At 42.7% G+C, this 17,121-nt stretch overlaps 1 protein-coding gene across 1 annotated transcript in view; it reads left to right on the top strand.

The window, feature by feature from the left end:
- usp32 (ubiquitin specific peptidase 32) overlaps nucleotides 1-16,655 on the top strand; it is a gene marked incomplete at its 5' end in the record, with an annotated part of 68,888 nt that extends 52,233 nt beyond the window's left edge. The window contains 14 exons of the mRNA XM_008302683.1: nucleotides 48-153; nucleotides 444-617; nucleotides 4,065-4,239; nucleotides 4,334-4,485; nucleotides 6,208-6,319; nucleotides 6,414-6,613; nucleotides 6,739-6,923; nucleotides 7,456-7,542; nucleotides 7,834-7,954; nucleotides 9,432-9,623; nucleotides 9,754-9,979; nucleotides 10,183-10,616; nucleotides 10,715-10,807; nucleotides 11,887-16,655. Coding sequence (XP_008300905.1) covers nucleotides 48-153; nucleotides 444-617; nucleotides 4,065-4,239; nucleotides 4,334-4,485; nucleotides 6,208-6,319; nucleotides 6,414-6,613; nucleotides 6,739-6,923; nucleotides 7,456-7,542; nucleotides 7,834-7,954; nucleotides 9,432-9,623; nucleotides 9,754-9,979; nucleotides 10,183-10,616; nucleotides 10,715-10,807; nucleotides 11,887-12,060 — 2,431 coding nt within the window. The remainder of the gene's footprint in view (nucleotides 1-47; nucleotides 154-443; nucleotides 618-4,064; nucleotides 4,240-4,333; nucleotides 4,486-6,207; nucleotides 6,320-6,413; nucleotides 6,614-6,738; nucleotides 6,924-7,455; nucleotides 7,543-7,833; nucleotides 7,955-9,431; nucleotides 9,624-9,753; nucleotides 9,980-10,182; nucleotides 10,617-10,714; nucleotides 10,808-11,886) is intronic.
- Between the last annotated feature and the right edge of the window lie 466 nt (nucleotides 16,656-17,121).

Raw genomic sequence — 17,121 nt, 5'->3', positions numbered from 1 at the left:
AGTCTGAACCAGCTCATTTATACTGATCTGTTTCGGTGCATTGACAGAATCAACCCCATCGGGATGCGAGGTCACATGGCCAAGTGTTATGGTGACCTAGTGATGGAGCTGTGGAGCGGGACACAGAAGAATGTGGCTCCGCTCAAACTCAGGGTGAGCAGTTTTCCTTCAACAGTCTGTCGTCAAACAGAGAATCCGGTTCTCAGTCTCTGTTTTGTCTCTGTTGTGATGTAGCTTCACTTACTTGTTAGTAGCTTATGTTTCCAGCTTTTGGCATTTTTGATCCATACCGATTAACCTCTCTGCAAACAGAGTATTGTTGTGTTTATGTTCCGTATATAAACTTGCTAACGTGCTACAGGAGCACTTTTACAAAGCACCTTTAAAATGCTTTTAAAGGTTATGTAGAACTAAAGTTCATGATGCCATTCCTTCCTCTCTAGTGGACGATAGCGAAGTACGCCCCACGCTTCAACGGCTTCCAGCAGCAGGATTCGCAGGAGCTGTTGGCCTTCCTGCTGGACGGCCTCCATGAAGACCTAAACCGAGTCCACGAGAAGCCCTATGTGGAGCTGAAGGACAGTGATGGCCGGCCCGACTGGGAGGTGGCTTCTGAGGTCAGCATTCACACTCCTAATTGAATACTATGAAACAAAATAAACACTGTATTTCTTTTTCTGGTATGATGTTCTGGATCATAGTTTTTCAAACTTTGAGTCTCAGTGGCTCATAGCAGATCATTCTGGCGGAGATTTGACAGCCGAGTGCAGGATGGGAAATCAAAATATGTACTTCTTGTCAAACCATAACTCACTTACATCAAAAAACACAGACGTACCCAGATTTTTATGTTCACTTCCTGAAGATATCATTATCGCAGATGTCCATCTTAACTAAACATCCATGAATCTACGTAGACATAATGAAAACAACGTGCTTCTTTTAACTTCAGAACTTGTCTATTATCAGTGTTTGTCCAAATGTAATAATTGTAGTAAGTGTAATTGTACAAAACAAGTAAAATATAAACTAATAAGGCAATGTACGAGGGACATGCATGCTCATCCTCATTATGCATGCATAATGAGGATTAAGCAGTGTATAGATAATGGATGGATGGATGGATGGATGGATGGATGGACAAAGCATCATTCCCTAGTGAGGATTAAGCAGTGTATAGATAATGGATGGATGGACTGTGTTTAATACTGTAGCGACCCAAGAGGCGTTTGCTCAGACTATTGTCGGAGTCTGCTGAGGCCACGGGAATGTTGCCATTCAAATCAAAATTGTTAAATGAGTGGTTTTGGGATTGTTATTTCAGTTGTGTTGTGTTTGAATTTTGATTGTTGTGGATAGATGAGGTGATTTTCAGTGCTTGTGTGGCTGAGAGTATTGTGAAGATTTAGCGAGCAACAGGCCACCATGAGGGATACTTGTGTAGCGGTTAATGGCTTCCGGCCAGCGCCTAATTGCACCCTGACCTAGACAGAGTTCAGGCAAATAGATAGAACACTGGACGCAAGAAACATTTGGCAAACTAGGATATCTTTCTCAGGTTATTATTGTGCCAAACATTAACGAACAACTTTGGTGAAACAATTATTAGTTAGTATTTCTACCATGTGTATCCCACATTCTAGTAATAACATAACCATGTACATTGGAACCAAGGGAGCTCACACTTACGCTGTATAATAGGGGAACTTGTGATAGTTATGCAAAGTCTGCTCACACAGGGGGTTATAAAGTTGAGTCATTTGGTCCAAATTTGGTAGTTTATCTTTTTGTATCCTCAAAGACAAACTCTGCTTTTCCATTTTGTGTGTTTCTAAAATTACACTATACCTACGTACATATATCCATCCATCAATTATCTATACACTGCTTAATCCTCACTAGGGTCACAGGGGGGCTGGAGTCTATCCCAGCTGACTGAGGGTGAAGGTTCACCAGTCTATCACAGGGCTACACTTAGAGACAGACAACCAAGCACACTCACATTCACACCTACGGACAATTTAGAACTACCAGTTAACCTCAACATGTTTTTGGACCTTGTGGGAGGAAGCCGGAGAACCTGGAGAGAACCCACGCTGCACGGGGAGAACATGCAAACTCTACGCAGAAAGATCCGGGTGTCCTCACCGGGACGCGAACCGGCGACCTTCTAGCTGCGAGGCAACGATGCTAACCACTTACATATATGATATTTCAAATGTTGGCAAAATGGCGTGCAGCAGCTTTATATTCGTCCTGTTAAAAACCAAAAATAATGTGCAGATCAAAGATTTCTAAAAAAGTTCTGTGGTATTTGAGTCTTGAATACCGTGCATCAGTGTTCTGTGAATGTCATTCTAATATGGTCTCAGTTTAGGGCTCAGAATATGTTAAAATGATTTGCATCCTTTAAGCTGCACTGTGTCCAACATGGCTACCTTGTATTCTCGTACTTTTCCAGAGAGCTCCTTTCCTGGAGGGCAGTTTCAGAGTCATTTTTGTCTGACTTTGAAAAACCCTGTCTAGGATAAAACTACAGAGGAGCTCATTATTGCCGGCCAGCTTTTGCTGCTTGTATTAAAAGGGCATTAAGCTAAGAATGGCTTTCATCAGCTTTAACTCTCATCCAACTAATTGTAACTACACAGACTAGCACAGTCACTTTCATTATTTAGATGACTGTCATTTAAACACTGAAAGTTTTGTGGTATCATATTCTGTCACTGTGCAATTCAAAACAACATTACTTGGAAACTGAAACTTTGAAATTGAAGTATACATACGTAAACCAGCTTAGACAGAAAGTAATACTGGATTAATTGTTTCAGCTATATTGGCCTGAAGTGGTTGCTACATATTATATAACTGCAAAAAAATAGACTTACTGAGTATCAGTTGATGAAACCAACATTCTGTCGCCTCCTGCTCTCTGCAATCACAGCCCACATTACAGTGTAGTTTTTCACGGGTCATGAAGTCTACCTGTTCAGCAGAAAAACAATTCATTCTTTTGCTGCTGTGCTGAGATGCTGGTTAAATGACTGTTTCATGATTGCAAAGTCATCAATCAGTTCCTTATCTTGGCTGAGCAGGTGTACATCATCAGTATTTTCTAAAAGCTTTGTTTTTGCTGTCCACAATGAGCCAAACTTGTCCACACTCTATTCAAAATGCTGAATAACACTGTCTCTTCACAGCTGGGCCTCACATCCATCTATGGACCATAAATGCATTCAGGTTTTACATTTTTGTCTAAAAGAGTCTGTCTGAGGGCTGCAAGGTGGAGCGGTGGTTAGCATCGTTGCCTCGCCGCAAGAAGGTCGCCAGTTCGCGTCCCAGTGAGGACACCTGCGTGGAGTTTGCATGTTCTCCCCGTGCAGCGTGGGTTCTCTCCGGGTTCTCTTGGCTTCCTACCACACAGTCCAAAAACATGCTGAGGTTAATTGGTGATTCTAAATTGTCCGTAGGTGTGAATGTGAGTGTGCTTGGTTGTCTGTCTCTAAGTGTGGCCCTGTGATAGACTGGTGACCTGTCCAGGGTGTCCCCTGCCTTCGCCCTAAGTCGGCTGGGTTAGGCTCCAGCCCCCCATGACCCTAATGAGGATTAAGCGGTGTATAGAAAATGGATGGAAATGGATAGATAGTGGATGGATGGATGGAAAGTCTGTCTGAATAAAAGTCAGTCCAAGCTCCAGAAAACTTGGTTTCCAAATTTTTCTGTGGCATTAAATTGGCTATAATCGATATAATTCTAACAGCATTGTGAAATATTCAATAAATTCAATTTGCAAGACGGATGAGAGTAGGAAAGAGTGGGAATAAGGCAGCTGTGACTTTTATCCTCAGGCTTTATGGTATCAAATGAAACGTGAGCCCTCCCCTCCTTAGAGGGATGTTGATGTAACAGACTGTCACATCCTCTGAAGTCTGTTCTGAGAGTTGGAGGATGAGGAGCTGTATTGATGATGTGCGTTGTTTTCTGTTTGCCCTGAGGGGAGGGATTTGCAGGATTAATGATGTGTGATCTCACTGTTGTGTGTTGGTGTGTGTCTCTTCACCCTACAGGCGTGGGAGAACCACCTGCGTAGAAACCGTTCCATCGTGGTGGATCTGTTCCACGGTCAGCTCAAGTCCCAGGTGAAGTGTAAGACCTGCGGCCACATCAGCGCTCGCTTCGACCCCTTCAACTTCCTGTCTCTGCCCCTGCCCATGGACAGCTCCATGCATCTGGAGATCACTGGTGAGCAGGCTGACAGAAAGATGTTTCACTAAATTCCTTTTGTTTTTTTAACAACAACACCTGAATAACGTGTTATTTCGTGGTGTGCATGCAGTCATCAAACTGGACGGCTCCACGCCTGTGCGCTACGGCTTGAGGTTGAATATGGATGAGAAGTACACAGGGCTGAAGAAACAGCTGAGCGAACTGTGCAGCCTGAAGCCTGAGCAGATCCTCCTGGCTGAGGTCCATACTTCAAACATCAAGGTACTGCACTGGTGACACTGCACACCTCTTCGTCTCATGCGTCAAGTGTAGCCGCTAACATTGAGGACGAAGCACATCTTAATGCGACACACACAGTTAGATGTCAAATTAAATGCTCAGTTTGCTCAAATATCTAAAAATATATATTTTCATAGCCTCCAGATGAAGGGTAATTATATCATCTGCATCAAATCTACTTCCAATTACACAAAAATCTAATGTACGCTATAGAACACGAACAAAAACTCACCTTTGTTAATTAGAGCAGATAACATCCAAATAATGAATGCAAGCTGAATAATCAAGTTGTTTCATTTGAAATTAAAACAAAGGAGAAAGTATTTCCCAGATGTACAATAAGAACTAGTGACTGATTGTTTGCAACTCTGGTACATGCATTCACTGCTCATTTGTGTTCACTCACTGAACATGTTGTCTCAGACAGCCAGACTTATCTCCACAGTGCTGTGTCAGTGTTGAACAATGATCTGACTGCACATCATTATGATTCTGCTGTAGTGGGGGGAAAAAAAACACTCTGACTTGTTTGGGTTTCTTTAAACCAATCACAATCTTCTTTAGCAGCGCTAATCCCAGGATGCAACAACAGTGCATCTGCAAATAGTAACAGAGGAGTTGTTTTGGTGGAACATTAGCATGCAGAGAGGTTAGTATTGTTATTAATGTGGAACATTTACCAAAAAAATAGGCGGCGCTACCTTCTTACACGATTCGAATCTTTAGCAAAACTTTTAGTTTTCAGTTTAGTTCATTGCTTGGAGGTGGTTGTTCTTTTTTGTAGTGAAGGGCGTTTGGAAAGCGGTAACACTTTGTGGAAGGAGAAATCTTGAGAAATGGCAGGCTTATACCCAAAGTGTACTTTTAGTGAATCAGTCTTGTCTGGAGAAACAACCACAGTCAATAGGACGAGCGCACATTACCTGAGAAGTGCTGGCGAGTCTTTCAGAGGGACAGTGTCTTTGTCTACTCTCAAGGTCCTGAGTTAATTAAATAAACAACATTTAGGCCAAAATGAGTTTTGGTTGATTCATCACTGAACTATTTTGCTGTGAACCAACCAGCTCATCATTTTTATGGTCAAAAAGAGCACATGGTTGCTTTTACCAAACATGCATGTATTGTCGCCGGTGTCAGATGTGTGTGCATTTTTCTAGCTGCCTGACTGACTGGTGATTGGCTGCTTTAATTGCATGCTTTGATTTTGTTGCCTTGCTTCACTGTTGACAAGTAAAAATGCAGGTAAAAAAAAAAAAAACATAAAAATTGCAGCTGCATCAATCAAATCAAAACATTACACTTTTTTAGTTAGGGTTAGGGTTAGGGTGAAAAATAAAAACTACCAATCCAGCATAGTCCTGAAAGTGTGCTGATAGTTTAGCATGAAGCCACAATGCATCAGTGCATCACACCCAGAGTCAATCTACCAAATAAAAAGATATTTATGTCACTAATAATTCTAATAGTAGGTCTGTAAGATGGGGAGGGACAAAACTTGATCTATCAGATTCAGCTTGGTGCAAGCGGCTACATCATAGCATGTTCGTACCACTTTTTGCTCTAGTTGTGTTACAGAACATTTATATCACCGTAACCTCCAAACAGAAGTTGCTTCATGACACATGAACAGGGTGTCATGAAGTGTGTTATTAACGGACTCTCAGTGAAATGCTGCAGTCTGATATGGCACCACTTTGTGTTCAGAACTTCCCTCAGGACAACCAGAAGGTCCGTCTGTCTGTCAACGGCTTCCTGTGTGCGTTTGAGGTCCCAGTGCCAGGTTCACCAACATCACTGAGCTCACCCACCCTCACAGGTGAGTCCGTCCACTGAAGCCATGTTACTGTAGACCTGTGTGACAGTCCACAGATGCTCATTTCCTGATGGAACTTTCTCGTCTCCTTCATTAGACATCACGCCTATAGCCAATGGCTGCGCTGCTAACGGGCATCTTGCTAATACGCCCGTCCTCATCCCTAACGGTGGGCCCAGCACCATGGTGCCCTGCAGCCCAGAGACGCCTGTGGCCAACGGGGTCGCCAATGGTCACATAACACCGGTGCAGGAGAGCCCCTTCATTGGATACATCATCGCCATGCACAGGAAGATGGTGAGAACTTGCAGAGCAACAGTAGAATAAATGTTATTTCCACTGCTGCTGCGCCTTGTAGATGTTAGTTTACAGAAGATGACTAGCTCCCATTACAACATATACATATTTGTTCCATCTTTCAGATGCGTACGGAGTTGTACTTCCTATCATCTCAGAAGAACCGGCCCAGTCTGTTTGGCATGCCGCTCATTGTTCCCTGCACAGTCCACACCAGTAAGAAGGACCTGTACGATGCAGTCTGGATCCAGGTGTCCCGACTGGCCAGCCCGCTGCCCCCTCAGGAGGCCAGCAACCATGCCCAGGACTGGTAGGCTTCTCCATAAATCATAACTGTTTTGCAATCATTTATGCTTTGGATAGAGCTAGCTGTGTCTTTGACTAAACCAGACTAGATACAAACAGCTGTAGTATCTTTGTTCTGAACTTACTAAGATGTTTTATTCATGTTCTCATCTGGCTCAGAAGTATTTTTCAAAAATATCGGGGATCTTTCAGATCGTTGCTGTTGCTCTGCTCCATATAACAGTGAACAAAGAGACAGCAGATTTGTGAGGGCAAAGTCCTGTCACTTAGTGTTACATGATTAGGAACCACCTGAGCTTATGCTCACAATCAAGATCAGGGCTGATCAGTATCAGCTCGCTAAAGTCTGATCCATTTAACTTCCTTTGTTTAGTGTCACTTACTTCAGTCCCACTGACTGCCAGAACACCCACTGCAAGGAAGAAGCTGTAAATATGTTTGTAACACACAGCAGTGTTAGCAAACAAAATAAACAAGCACTTTTAAGTGATGATAGACATGAATATTGTTTTTCTGTGTGTGTTTTTAACCTGTAGTGATGACAGCATGGGTTACCAGTACCCCTTCACTTTACGGGTTGTGGGGAAGGACGGCAACTCCTGTGCCTGGTGTCCCTGGTACAGGTAAGAGTAGCTCATGTACACCTATAGATGGTGGGGTAGAGTGGTCTAAGATTAGCACATTTGAATTGTTTTGAGTATATATGTAAGTATTTATGATCAGAATATTAAATCACACATTTAATTTATTTTATACAGAAAAATACCTGTATGATTAAGAAAAAGCTAATAGAATGTAAAGAAAACTCCTCTGACCTTTGCACGAACATCAGTCAGAAAGATTAAATTAGAAGTAAAGAGACCAAAGTGTTTCTTTGCCTGAGCAAAGCTGTGTGTGTGTTTGTGTGTTTCCAGGTTCTGCAGAGGTTGTACAATAGAGTGTACAGAGGACAGAGCTTCTGTGGGGAATGCTTATATAGCTGTGGACTGGGACCCCACTGCCCTGCACCTCCGCTACCAGACCTCCCAGGAGAGGGTAAAACATGCACACACACACACACACACACACACTCTCTCTCTCTATCTCTATATCTATCTCTCTCTGCCCATCTCACCCTGGGAGCACCAGATAAAGTCACCTCAAGCAAAGTCAAAAGTAGAGCAGTAGAGGAATGTCTATGATAAATGAAATACACCATTTTGTGTGTTATGTGCCTGAAAATGTTAAAGACACACCTCTGAGATTCTAATTCTGTGTGTGGAGCTCCGTCTCCTTGATAGATTACACTCTACTGTGTGTGAAGAACAATGCAAAGGCCATCTTTCAGTCTTTAAAACAACAACATTGTAATGCAGGGCTGCACGACATCGGAAAAAAAGCTCACATTGCAATGTTTAGTTTTTCTGTGATATATCAGTATTTCTCTCCTGTTTTTCGCTCAATTGTGGTGCATATGTGGAGCCTGCAGGTCAACAAACGTCTTTTAAATGCATAAAAACTCAGTATATCCAAGAACCTTGTTAGTGAACGATGTCACATCAGACAGATTAGTCATGGAAAGTGTGAAGGGTGTTCTTTATTTTTCTTATCAAGCAGGGGGAAAAAGTTGTAGCAGGATGTCCTATGATCTCACGATGAACTAATTTGCCTTACTTCACATCACACTTCCTGTGATGTGACTACTGCTCACATTACACTGTGAAACAATACATCATTCATCCATATTGTAATTTATAATATCGTGTCAGCTACTGACCCTAGTTGCCTTTTGAAGACATGCAGTACTTGTCACCAACACACTTTAGAGTATATGCAGCTCTTGGGATATTTTTTGACCCTAAAAGGAGAGAAATCTGTCAAAATGGAAGGAGTAGGAGTGAGACTTTGACTGCAGAACGGTGGGAGTGTGACCTGATGAGTATGTTGCTGTGCCCTGCTGTTGTCCTCCTGCCCTGTGCTCTACTGACACTTTATCTGTTTTTTCCAGCACAGACTTTCATGTTTATGACTTTATCACAGTGGTTCACTTGGTCCTTGTGTTATTGTTGTATATTTGAGATAAGGGAAGAACAGAAACAGGTGTATTTCTGAATTTGGCCACACAGAGTCCCCAGAGAGCTGGTACATTTGGAATTTGTTGTAAGAGGTGCCATTAAAGTTTTAATGTTACTTCAAATGGTTTTGGATGGTGATGAAAAGTGCTGTGGTTTTACATACTAATACAAGTATTCATCTGCTTTCCTTCACCTATTCTTGTGCTCCAGCTACATTGAACAAAGACAGCTCATATGCTTTTCACACATCGTCAGATAACTAGAATCACCGACTGATTCAGAAAATTACGAGTTGTTAGGAGCCATAAAAAAAACAGTGTGAGGTGATCTCTTCTCAAAATTGCTTGGCTTTACTAAAAAGACAACAAATGGCACCTTTCCTGGCCATCTGCTGACAGGTAGGACCAAAAGCAGAATAGTGTGAACTCATCCTTTCGTTCATTTTGGCCTCGCTGCAGATTGTGGAGGAGCACTGCAGTGTGGAGCAGTCTCGTCGAGCCCAGGCCGAGCCCATCAGCCTGGACAGCTGTCTGAAGGCCTTCACCAGCGAGGAGGAGCTGGGAGAGGATGAGCTCTACTACTGCTCCAAGTGCAAGACCCACCGGCTGGCCACCAAGAAGCTGGACCTCTGGAGGCTGCCACCCATACTAGTCAGTGGCACACTTCAGCCTCTAAGGGAGACCTGAGCTCTGGCCTCTACATGTGGTTTTCAGCAAATTTAGTAAAAAATAGTTTGTTGAAGGACCGTACAGTGTATCTCATGTGTGTTCTTTTCACCAGATTGTCCACCTGAAGCGCTTCCAGTTTGTGAACGGTCGCTGGATCAAGTCCCAAAAGATCGTCAAGTTCCCGAGGGAGAATTTTGACCCCAGCGCCTTCCTGGCTCCCAGAGACCTGGAGCAGCACTGCCTCCACTCCCGCAGCGAGAGTGAGGATCTGCTGAGGGTTGGAGAAGACAACTTGTCCTCCATCTCTGCCCCTGCTGGCTTCTGTAACCTCCCCAAAGGTATCACATGTTGACCAGTGCCTTCTTTAGTCATATCTAACCCATGAGGCTTTTTACAGCGATGAGTGTATTTTGTCTATTTTTTTTCTTTCTTTTTTTACATTTGCGTAATAAAAACATGACAGTATGTTAAACAAAATGGTATAAATGAGTAGCAGAAGACTTTGTTCTGTCTTCATCATCCACCTTGTGGTTTCCCACAGCCTCCCCCGCCTCAAGCAGGAAGTCGGCACCTTCTCTCAGCCGGAATAGTAGCCCCTCCGGCAGCCCAAAGACCGGCAGTGGAGGCCGTAGACCGGGCCGGCTACGCCTGCCCCAGCTGGGCAGTAGACACCGCCTCTCTAACAGCAAGGAGAACCTGGATGGAGCTGCTAATCCTGAAGCCGAGGCGCCACAGGCAGACACAGAGGGCAGCTCGGGAGCAGGTGTGCCCGGATCAGGAGAGCCGAATGCATCAGACTCATCCCGCAGTAGCGAGGCGTCCAGCAGCCACTGTGACGTGGTGCTGGTGAACGGAGAGAGCAACGGGCTGAGCTCAGACTGCAGCACAGAGAGCAGCATGGACCCCGACAACTCTCTGCTGCAGCACAGAGACAACATGTGTCTGGACGCCATCTACAACCTCTATGCAATATCAGTAAGTAACATGCATTGGAGGCATTGTCATACAAGCAGTGATAATAGGCTCTCTGCTGTCTAACAAATCCTGAATATTATTCTGATTTATCTCCTCAGTGCCATTCAGGAATCATGGGAGGAGGCCACTATGTGACATATGCCAAAAACCCCAATGAGAAATGGTACTGTTACAATGACAGCAGCTGCAAGGTGAGACATCAGGACACTTAGTTCCTTGTTTAACAGCAGGTCCTTCATTACTCTGTTTTAGTTATTACCAGAGATACTTGGACAAACATACAGTATCACACTTGTTGACAAAGCCTATAAAAAGTATCCTACTTAGAGTTTTGCATGTTTTTTTGTTATCTTAGTAATTGTCTATTTAAAGCTTAGCCACGTCAACTAGATATGACAAAGCATTTATTGCAATGAGGTGTTGCACATACAATGAAACCGCACAACTTCATCTTTCCAATATTGCTGTTGCTTGTCTGTGTGACCAAGTATTGGTGAAAAAAATTCTATTTTAATTGACATTCGATTTATATTTATATTTATGGATCAGACACGTATACAGCTCTGCATCCATTTCCACACCCATCACTGTTTACTCACGTACCCATGAACTCAGCATTGCAGCGATCTTTGCCAAAATATGTTAAAAAAAAACACAAGAAAAACCACAACAGGGCTTTGTGATTATGCGTGTTGTGCATTTGTACATACAGAAGGAGTAACATGATGAAGACAGATCAAACTTCTGCAGCGTAATAACTTTACACATTTTTTCATTGGAGTCATAAAGTCCCCATCGTCTTGTAAGTCTTTTGCCTGATTTGCCACCTGTGCAAGTAGGTAGATAAACACTTGCATGAATAAAACAAATTTATTTCCATTTAGCACGAAGCACTTTTTTTTTCCCCCATCATGGTTCCATTATTGCCAAACTTCAGACAATCTCCCCAATAAAATTCTCACCAGTTACCTCTACTGCTAGCATTTTATGGTATGATGAATGTTAAAACATAACAACTCCATGATAGATTTTTTTTTTCTTTGATTTAAAGACCAATATAAAAATTCTGCAAGTATTATCAGACCAAATGATTAAAAACTGGGTTGCCTAGAATGTTCTGAAAAATACAACATGTATGATCTTTGATAATGACCAAGATAACACCTTAAAAAGAAAGGTAGTGTAATTAACCTAAAAATTGTTTAGTTAATGTTTTACTACTTTACGACAACTCATGCCATTACTTTTTTTTTTTTTTTCAAATTTCCAGGAAGTGCACTCTGAGGAGATCGACACCGACTCGGCCTACATCCTCTTCTACGAGCAGCAGGGAGTCGACTACTCCCAGTTCCTGCCAAAGATCGACGGCAAGAAGATGGCCGACACCAGTAGCATGGACGAAGACTTTGAGTCCGACTACAAGAAATACTGCGTCCTCCAGTGATTGCAGCTCGTCTTCCATCAACCAGCACTACACCTGCTCTCCGCTTTCAGCCTGCTGCCCTGAGCAGGAACCGCCACACGTTCAGAACCTTCTGAAGAATATCTCACAAACTGCTAAAGACTAGTCAGACTGTGCTCTCTGTCTTTAGGGATGCGCCGCAGCACTTTCTACACTTGATCGCAAACATGGATGAGCGAAAAAGGTTTGCCAAGACAACAATAAAGCCCCCCTGTGAAAGCACTAAACTGGTGCACTTTGCTGAGCCCGACGATACAACCCCCACCCTGCCCTCCCGTGAGCCTCGCCATAACATACATGTAACATATACTTGCATACTAACGCATCTCTGAATGTATGCCACATTGGCCAAGTCATGAGGTGATGTTGCTTTCTTATTGTGCATTTATCACTTGTGATGTCAGAATGAAACAAAGACATTTGCACCTGGAGGTAATATTTTTTACCTGAAGAGGGAGGATGTGTTCCAGGTGTGAATACGAGGCTGATAATTAGATATGGCTTGAGTTTTAAATGCCAACTGTACATGGGGCACAACCGTTAAAGAACTTGTGTGTTGGTGTCACATTTGGTGCCACAGGCCAACCCGATGTCGAAATTTGGTATCTAGGATATTGGATACTGTGATGAGCTTTTAAAGAATGGTTCTCCAAAGGTTTTATTAGCGATAGTGGAACTAGGGAAAACATAAGTCATACGCTACCTCATCGCTTCCCACAGTCTGCCGGCCAACTGTACCCTAAAAGTCTGTGACAGTATTAATAATAATTAAATGCTTCCTTCCGGTGTAGGAGACGTGGTACAAACATTTCAGGAACACCACTCATTTAAAACAAAAAACATAATCCACCCCCCTCAGCTATCCCTTCCAGGACGCTCACACAGGTCCTGAAAGTCACATAAAATTAGGCAATATTGCCAAGACTGTGTGTCCATCCCACAGCTGCCAAATATCCGTGGTGATTCGTGCAATGTTGACCTCCTGTGTGTAGCTACAACTCCTCTGAAAGCCCAAAACACTGAGTGTGAACCTGGGTTTGTTTAGAACAGGTGCCATGATTTCAAAATAGAAATGCATAAAGATTAATATACAGTATATGTTGAACCGTTTTTTTTTGTTTTTTTTTTCCCTGCTAATGTGTTGTTTTTTTTAAGATTTATTTTATTGTTGTGATTTTTTTTTTCTTAAGGCAGGCTTCAGGAACCTCTTCAGATCAGGAATGAATATTTAGCTGGAAGCCTCACACAGAGGGAGCAGGTCTGTCTTCACAGCGCTGGTGCAACATGCGCCTTAAATGTGCTGCAATTCTCCGCAGCTGAATCATAGTCACCTGCAAACTCCACACCTTCCCCACTAAGAGACCCCAGAGAACTGGAAGATTAGGAATGACTGTCAAAACGGATTTTACCGGTTATTTTAACATGATTTAACTAGTAACTTGAGACTCCTAACATTTTCAGATCAGCAAAGACAAAAACCAGTGCAGCACAAACCAGAGCCATTGGGGGTTTTTGGGTTGTTTTTTTAAAATAATAAATATATGTCAGGAATTCTTTTTTCCTTGTCAAAGACTGTCCAATGCTTTACCCATGATGCAGCTCAACCGCCAACAAACATGAGTGTGTGTTATGCTAATAGTGGTTGATGTGACCTGACGCAGCCGCTGAGGTTTTGTAACCTCACCTTATTCTAACACAAAACCACAAAAACATGTAATCGTGACTTTTCAAACTCAAGTCTTTAGACCCAGCTGACACCAGCTTAAAAGAGACTTCATACAGCTATACAGTAGTGCTCCCCAACAACTTCAAAGACACGTTGGCCCTTTTCAGACATGTAATATGTAACTTTGCTGCTTCATCGACGGGTCTGTGTCATTCAAACATTGGTCACTTTTACATCATTGCTCCTCACAGCTTCATGCAGACCTACCTGCCTGTCACAGCAGTGTTTTGTCATGAGCCTGAGATTGGACAGTACATCAGTGACTTAGCCTACCTGTCTGGGCTGAAGAGAAAAGACTCCCACAAACAGCTGGAAGCAACAAAGTCAACTTTAGTTCTGATAATATCATATGTTTGATCAAAACCCAGATTATATTTATTTTAGGTGAAATTTATATTTACAGAAAATTGACCAGGGTGCTCATTCAGATGCCACCAGACTTTGAATTTGATGTGTAGAAATCAGTGGAGTTCTCCTTTAACAACAAGCTGAACAGCAGCCATTCAGTGTCCTGTCTGGTTGCCTGTTTTAGTATCACTTCTGTAACCACAGGCTTCCTGCTGCACATCCAAACATCACTGCCATACACCGTATGTGAAGATGGCTGCCTCTTCCTCCGTTGGTGTTAAAGTGAAACATTAAAGAAGGTGCTGGTGATGTCGTTTGCACACCAGTGACAAGAGGAGGAGGTGTGATGTTGAGGTCCCACCTCCTGCCCGACTGTCCTCACTGTCTGGATGCTGGCTAATGATGAGTAACTGCTGGCTGTCGAGCTACATGTCAGCTGCTGTTTACCGTCACAGACTGGTTGTGGTGGTAGCTTTGCATTTAGGACCGAGCAGGAGGCGAGACCTCATTCCTGTCTTTACACACAGGCTGTGATGACCGCAGCAAGGTGGAAAGATAAACCACTGAAATTGACCATGATCACCAGATTTTCAAGGGCTGCTGAAGCAGATGTGTGGGCTGATGCACACCGTTAAACCACAACATAGTCCTACAAGGTCAGGGTCTGCGTGCAGCTCTTACATTTGTAGCTAATATTGTTGTGTGCTTTTTTTCAACCCTGCATCCAAATCTAATTAGTATTTCATTTGGTTTTAAACCTTTATGCTGCATGTTCCTTAACAGATCTGTGTTTAATTCAGTTATCATTGTTTGCTTTTCCCCCATTTTGTGCATTAATCCCACCCTGATGGGTCCCATAAACCCCATTCATATTTCAAAAAGACGTGATTTGACGCTGCAGAAAGAAATTGTGTTCAATTGGATTTAAATCATTTCAGCTAGCTGCTACCATAACGGCAGCAGACAGTCGTACATTTCAGCCTGTTTGGGGACGATGGTTTCAGATTTTTTCTGAATTAATGATAAATATTTATTTAATTTAAATTCGGGATTGTTTTAGGAAAATCTACAATTGCAGAGACCTAAATCCAACTCCGCTAACTGTCTCAGGACTTTTTCCCTGTTTCCCATGCATGAGATGTGCTTTCCAGAAAAAAAATCCACAGAAAATGTCAGTGTCATATAGCATTACCTGAACCCCGTAAGCAACTCTACTGATATCAGATGCTTTGAAATGAACCAAAGCATGTAAAAGCTGTCAGATCTGTAAAAGCATCACTGGACCCAACGTTTCTAGCTAATCCTTTGTTCTCTGTGAGCTACATCTAAATACTAAAGTTCTAAACTTTTAAATTGCGTTCCTCCTTTTATCTTAAGGTGTCGCTACTCGATGCGACTGTTGAGGTCGATTTAACAAACCCATGTTTGCGCTGCGTGAACTCCAGCAGCAGATCTCAGCCTGCGTACAGCTCCTCCAGCAGGGGCTCAGTCTAATCACTGTGAACAGACGGTCAGCAGCTCCTGATGGACGATTCCCCCAAATTGTGGATCACAGAGGAGATGAGTCTCTGTGTTTGTTCCCCCTTTTTTTTTAGCTGCTGTGTTTGTGTGGAGAAGGCATCGTTATGGATGTATTTGGAGAGATATCTGTCACTGAATGAAACTTTATTTTCCTTTGGAAAAAGTACGTTTGTTGAACAAATGGAAATGTACAGATGAGTGCTATTTATGTTTGCTTGCTCAGCTCTTATTTTCTCCTCCACCCTCCTGCCTTTGCACCGAGTTGTAGACGATGTCCAGTTTGTGTCTGTGTTTGAAACGTCATCACATGGCTCAAAGGGAAAATTGTACTAAGGATTTGTCTCTTGAGAACCCAGTTTGTAATGTTTGCTTCATTTAAAGGTGCAATAGATGTTGACTTTTTTGGGGGGCTGTGAATGTGTCCTCAGACGACCTGTAGCTTCAACTGTATTAACAAGAATGCAAAATTTTAGGTTGGGGTTAATTTTAGCACAATTTCCGTGATCCAGGAACAAAGATTTTCTGCCCAACAGAACTGAGGTGTGATGCTGAAATTGGGCAAACGCTGATCCTGTAAAACGCAGGGCTAATATCGGAAACCCCGCCCCTCCCACAAAGCCCCGCCCATGACCCCGCCCCCCCAGAAGATTAGTTTGGAGTGTTGGCAGGCAGTGCAATCTACTACTGAGCTGTCTGTCAGTGTCTGTAGCCTCTTTTTATTTAAGTTCATTTCTCTCAGATCTGAACCAGACGTGTTAATTTAAAGAACTTTTTGTAAGGTGTTTGTTGAAAGAAAGTGACATTGCACTGACATGAAAACATGTACATAAAAAAAATGTGTTTTGTAAATAAGCCAATGAAAACTATGTATTTGAATATGAACTGTACAAAATACTGTACTTGTAGTTGTATATGGAGTGATACTGTTGATCTGTAACAAAATACCCAAGCAACAAATTAAATTCTGCAGAGGAAATGATGACACCAGACTGAAATTAGTTTTTATTTGGACCTTGCGGTGCAGCTTTGGTCTGTGCTTTAACAACTTCTGGCCAGATTGCCGTAGCGGTTTTTGCAGATATTCATGAACTGTGAAAGCCTTAGTGATCCCCTGACTTGTCACCTCAGTCTCTAGTGTGAACTACATGTTGATGATGTTAGAGAGGAGAAAACCACTCAACAAGGACATCGAGAGGGCAGAAAAACGGTGCTTCTTTAACCAGTCACGCTCGTCTTATGTGAGCTTAACTAATCAGCGGCACTCAGGAGTGGAGTGGGCCTTGAAATAGCTTCTACATGGGACATAATACTGTAATAATAGGCAGGTTGGTGTGTGTTGGAGTCATTTGTTTTATTGAATTGCTTCCATTTGTCCTGTGCTTTGAGTAATAAACACACACAGTCAATCATAGCGGTACTGTAAAGCTGCAGCTAAGAACTCATTTTGT

This window comes from Stegastes partitus, unplaced genomic scaffold (assembly GCF_000690725.1).
Source record: "Stegastes partitus isolate 25-593 unplaced genomic scaffold, Stegastes_partitus-1.0.2 Scaffold1855, whole genome shotgun sequence".
Taxonomy (NCBI): Eukaryota; Metazoa; Chordata; class Actinopteri; family Pomacentridae; genus Stegastes; species Stegastes partitus.
This window is presented reverse-complemented; position numbering and strand designations above follow the sequence as displayed.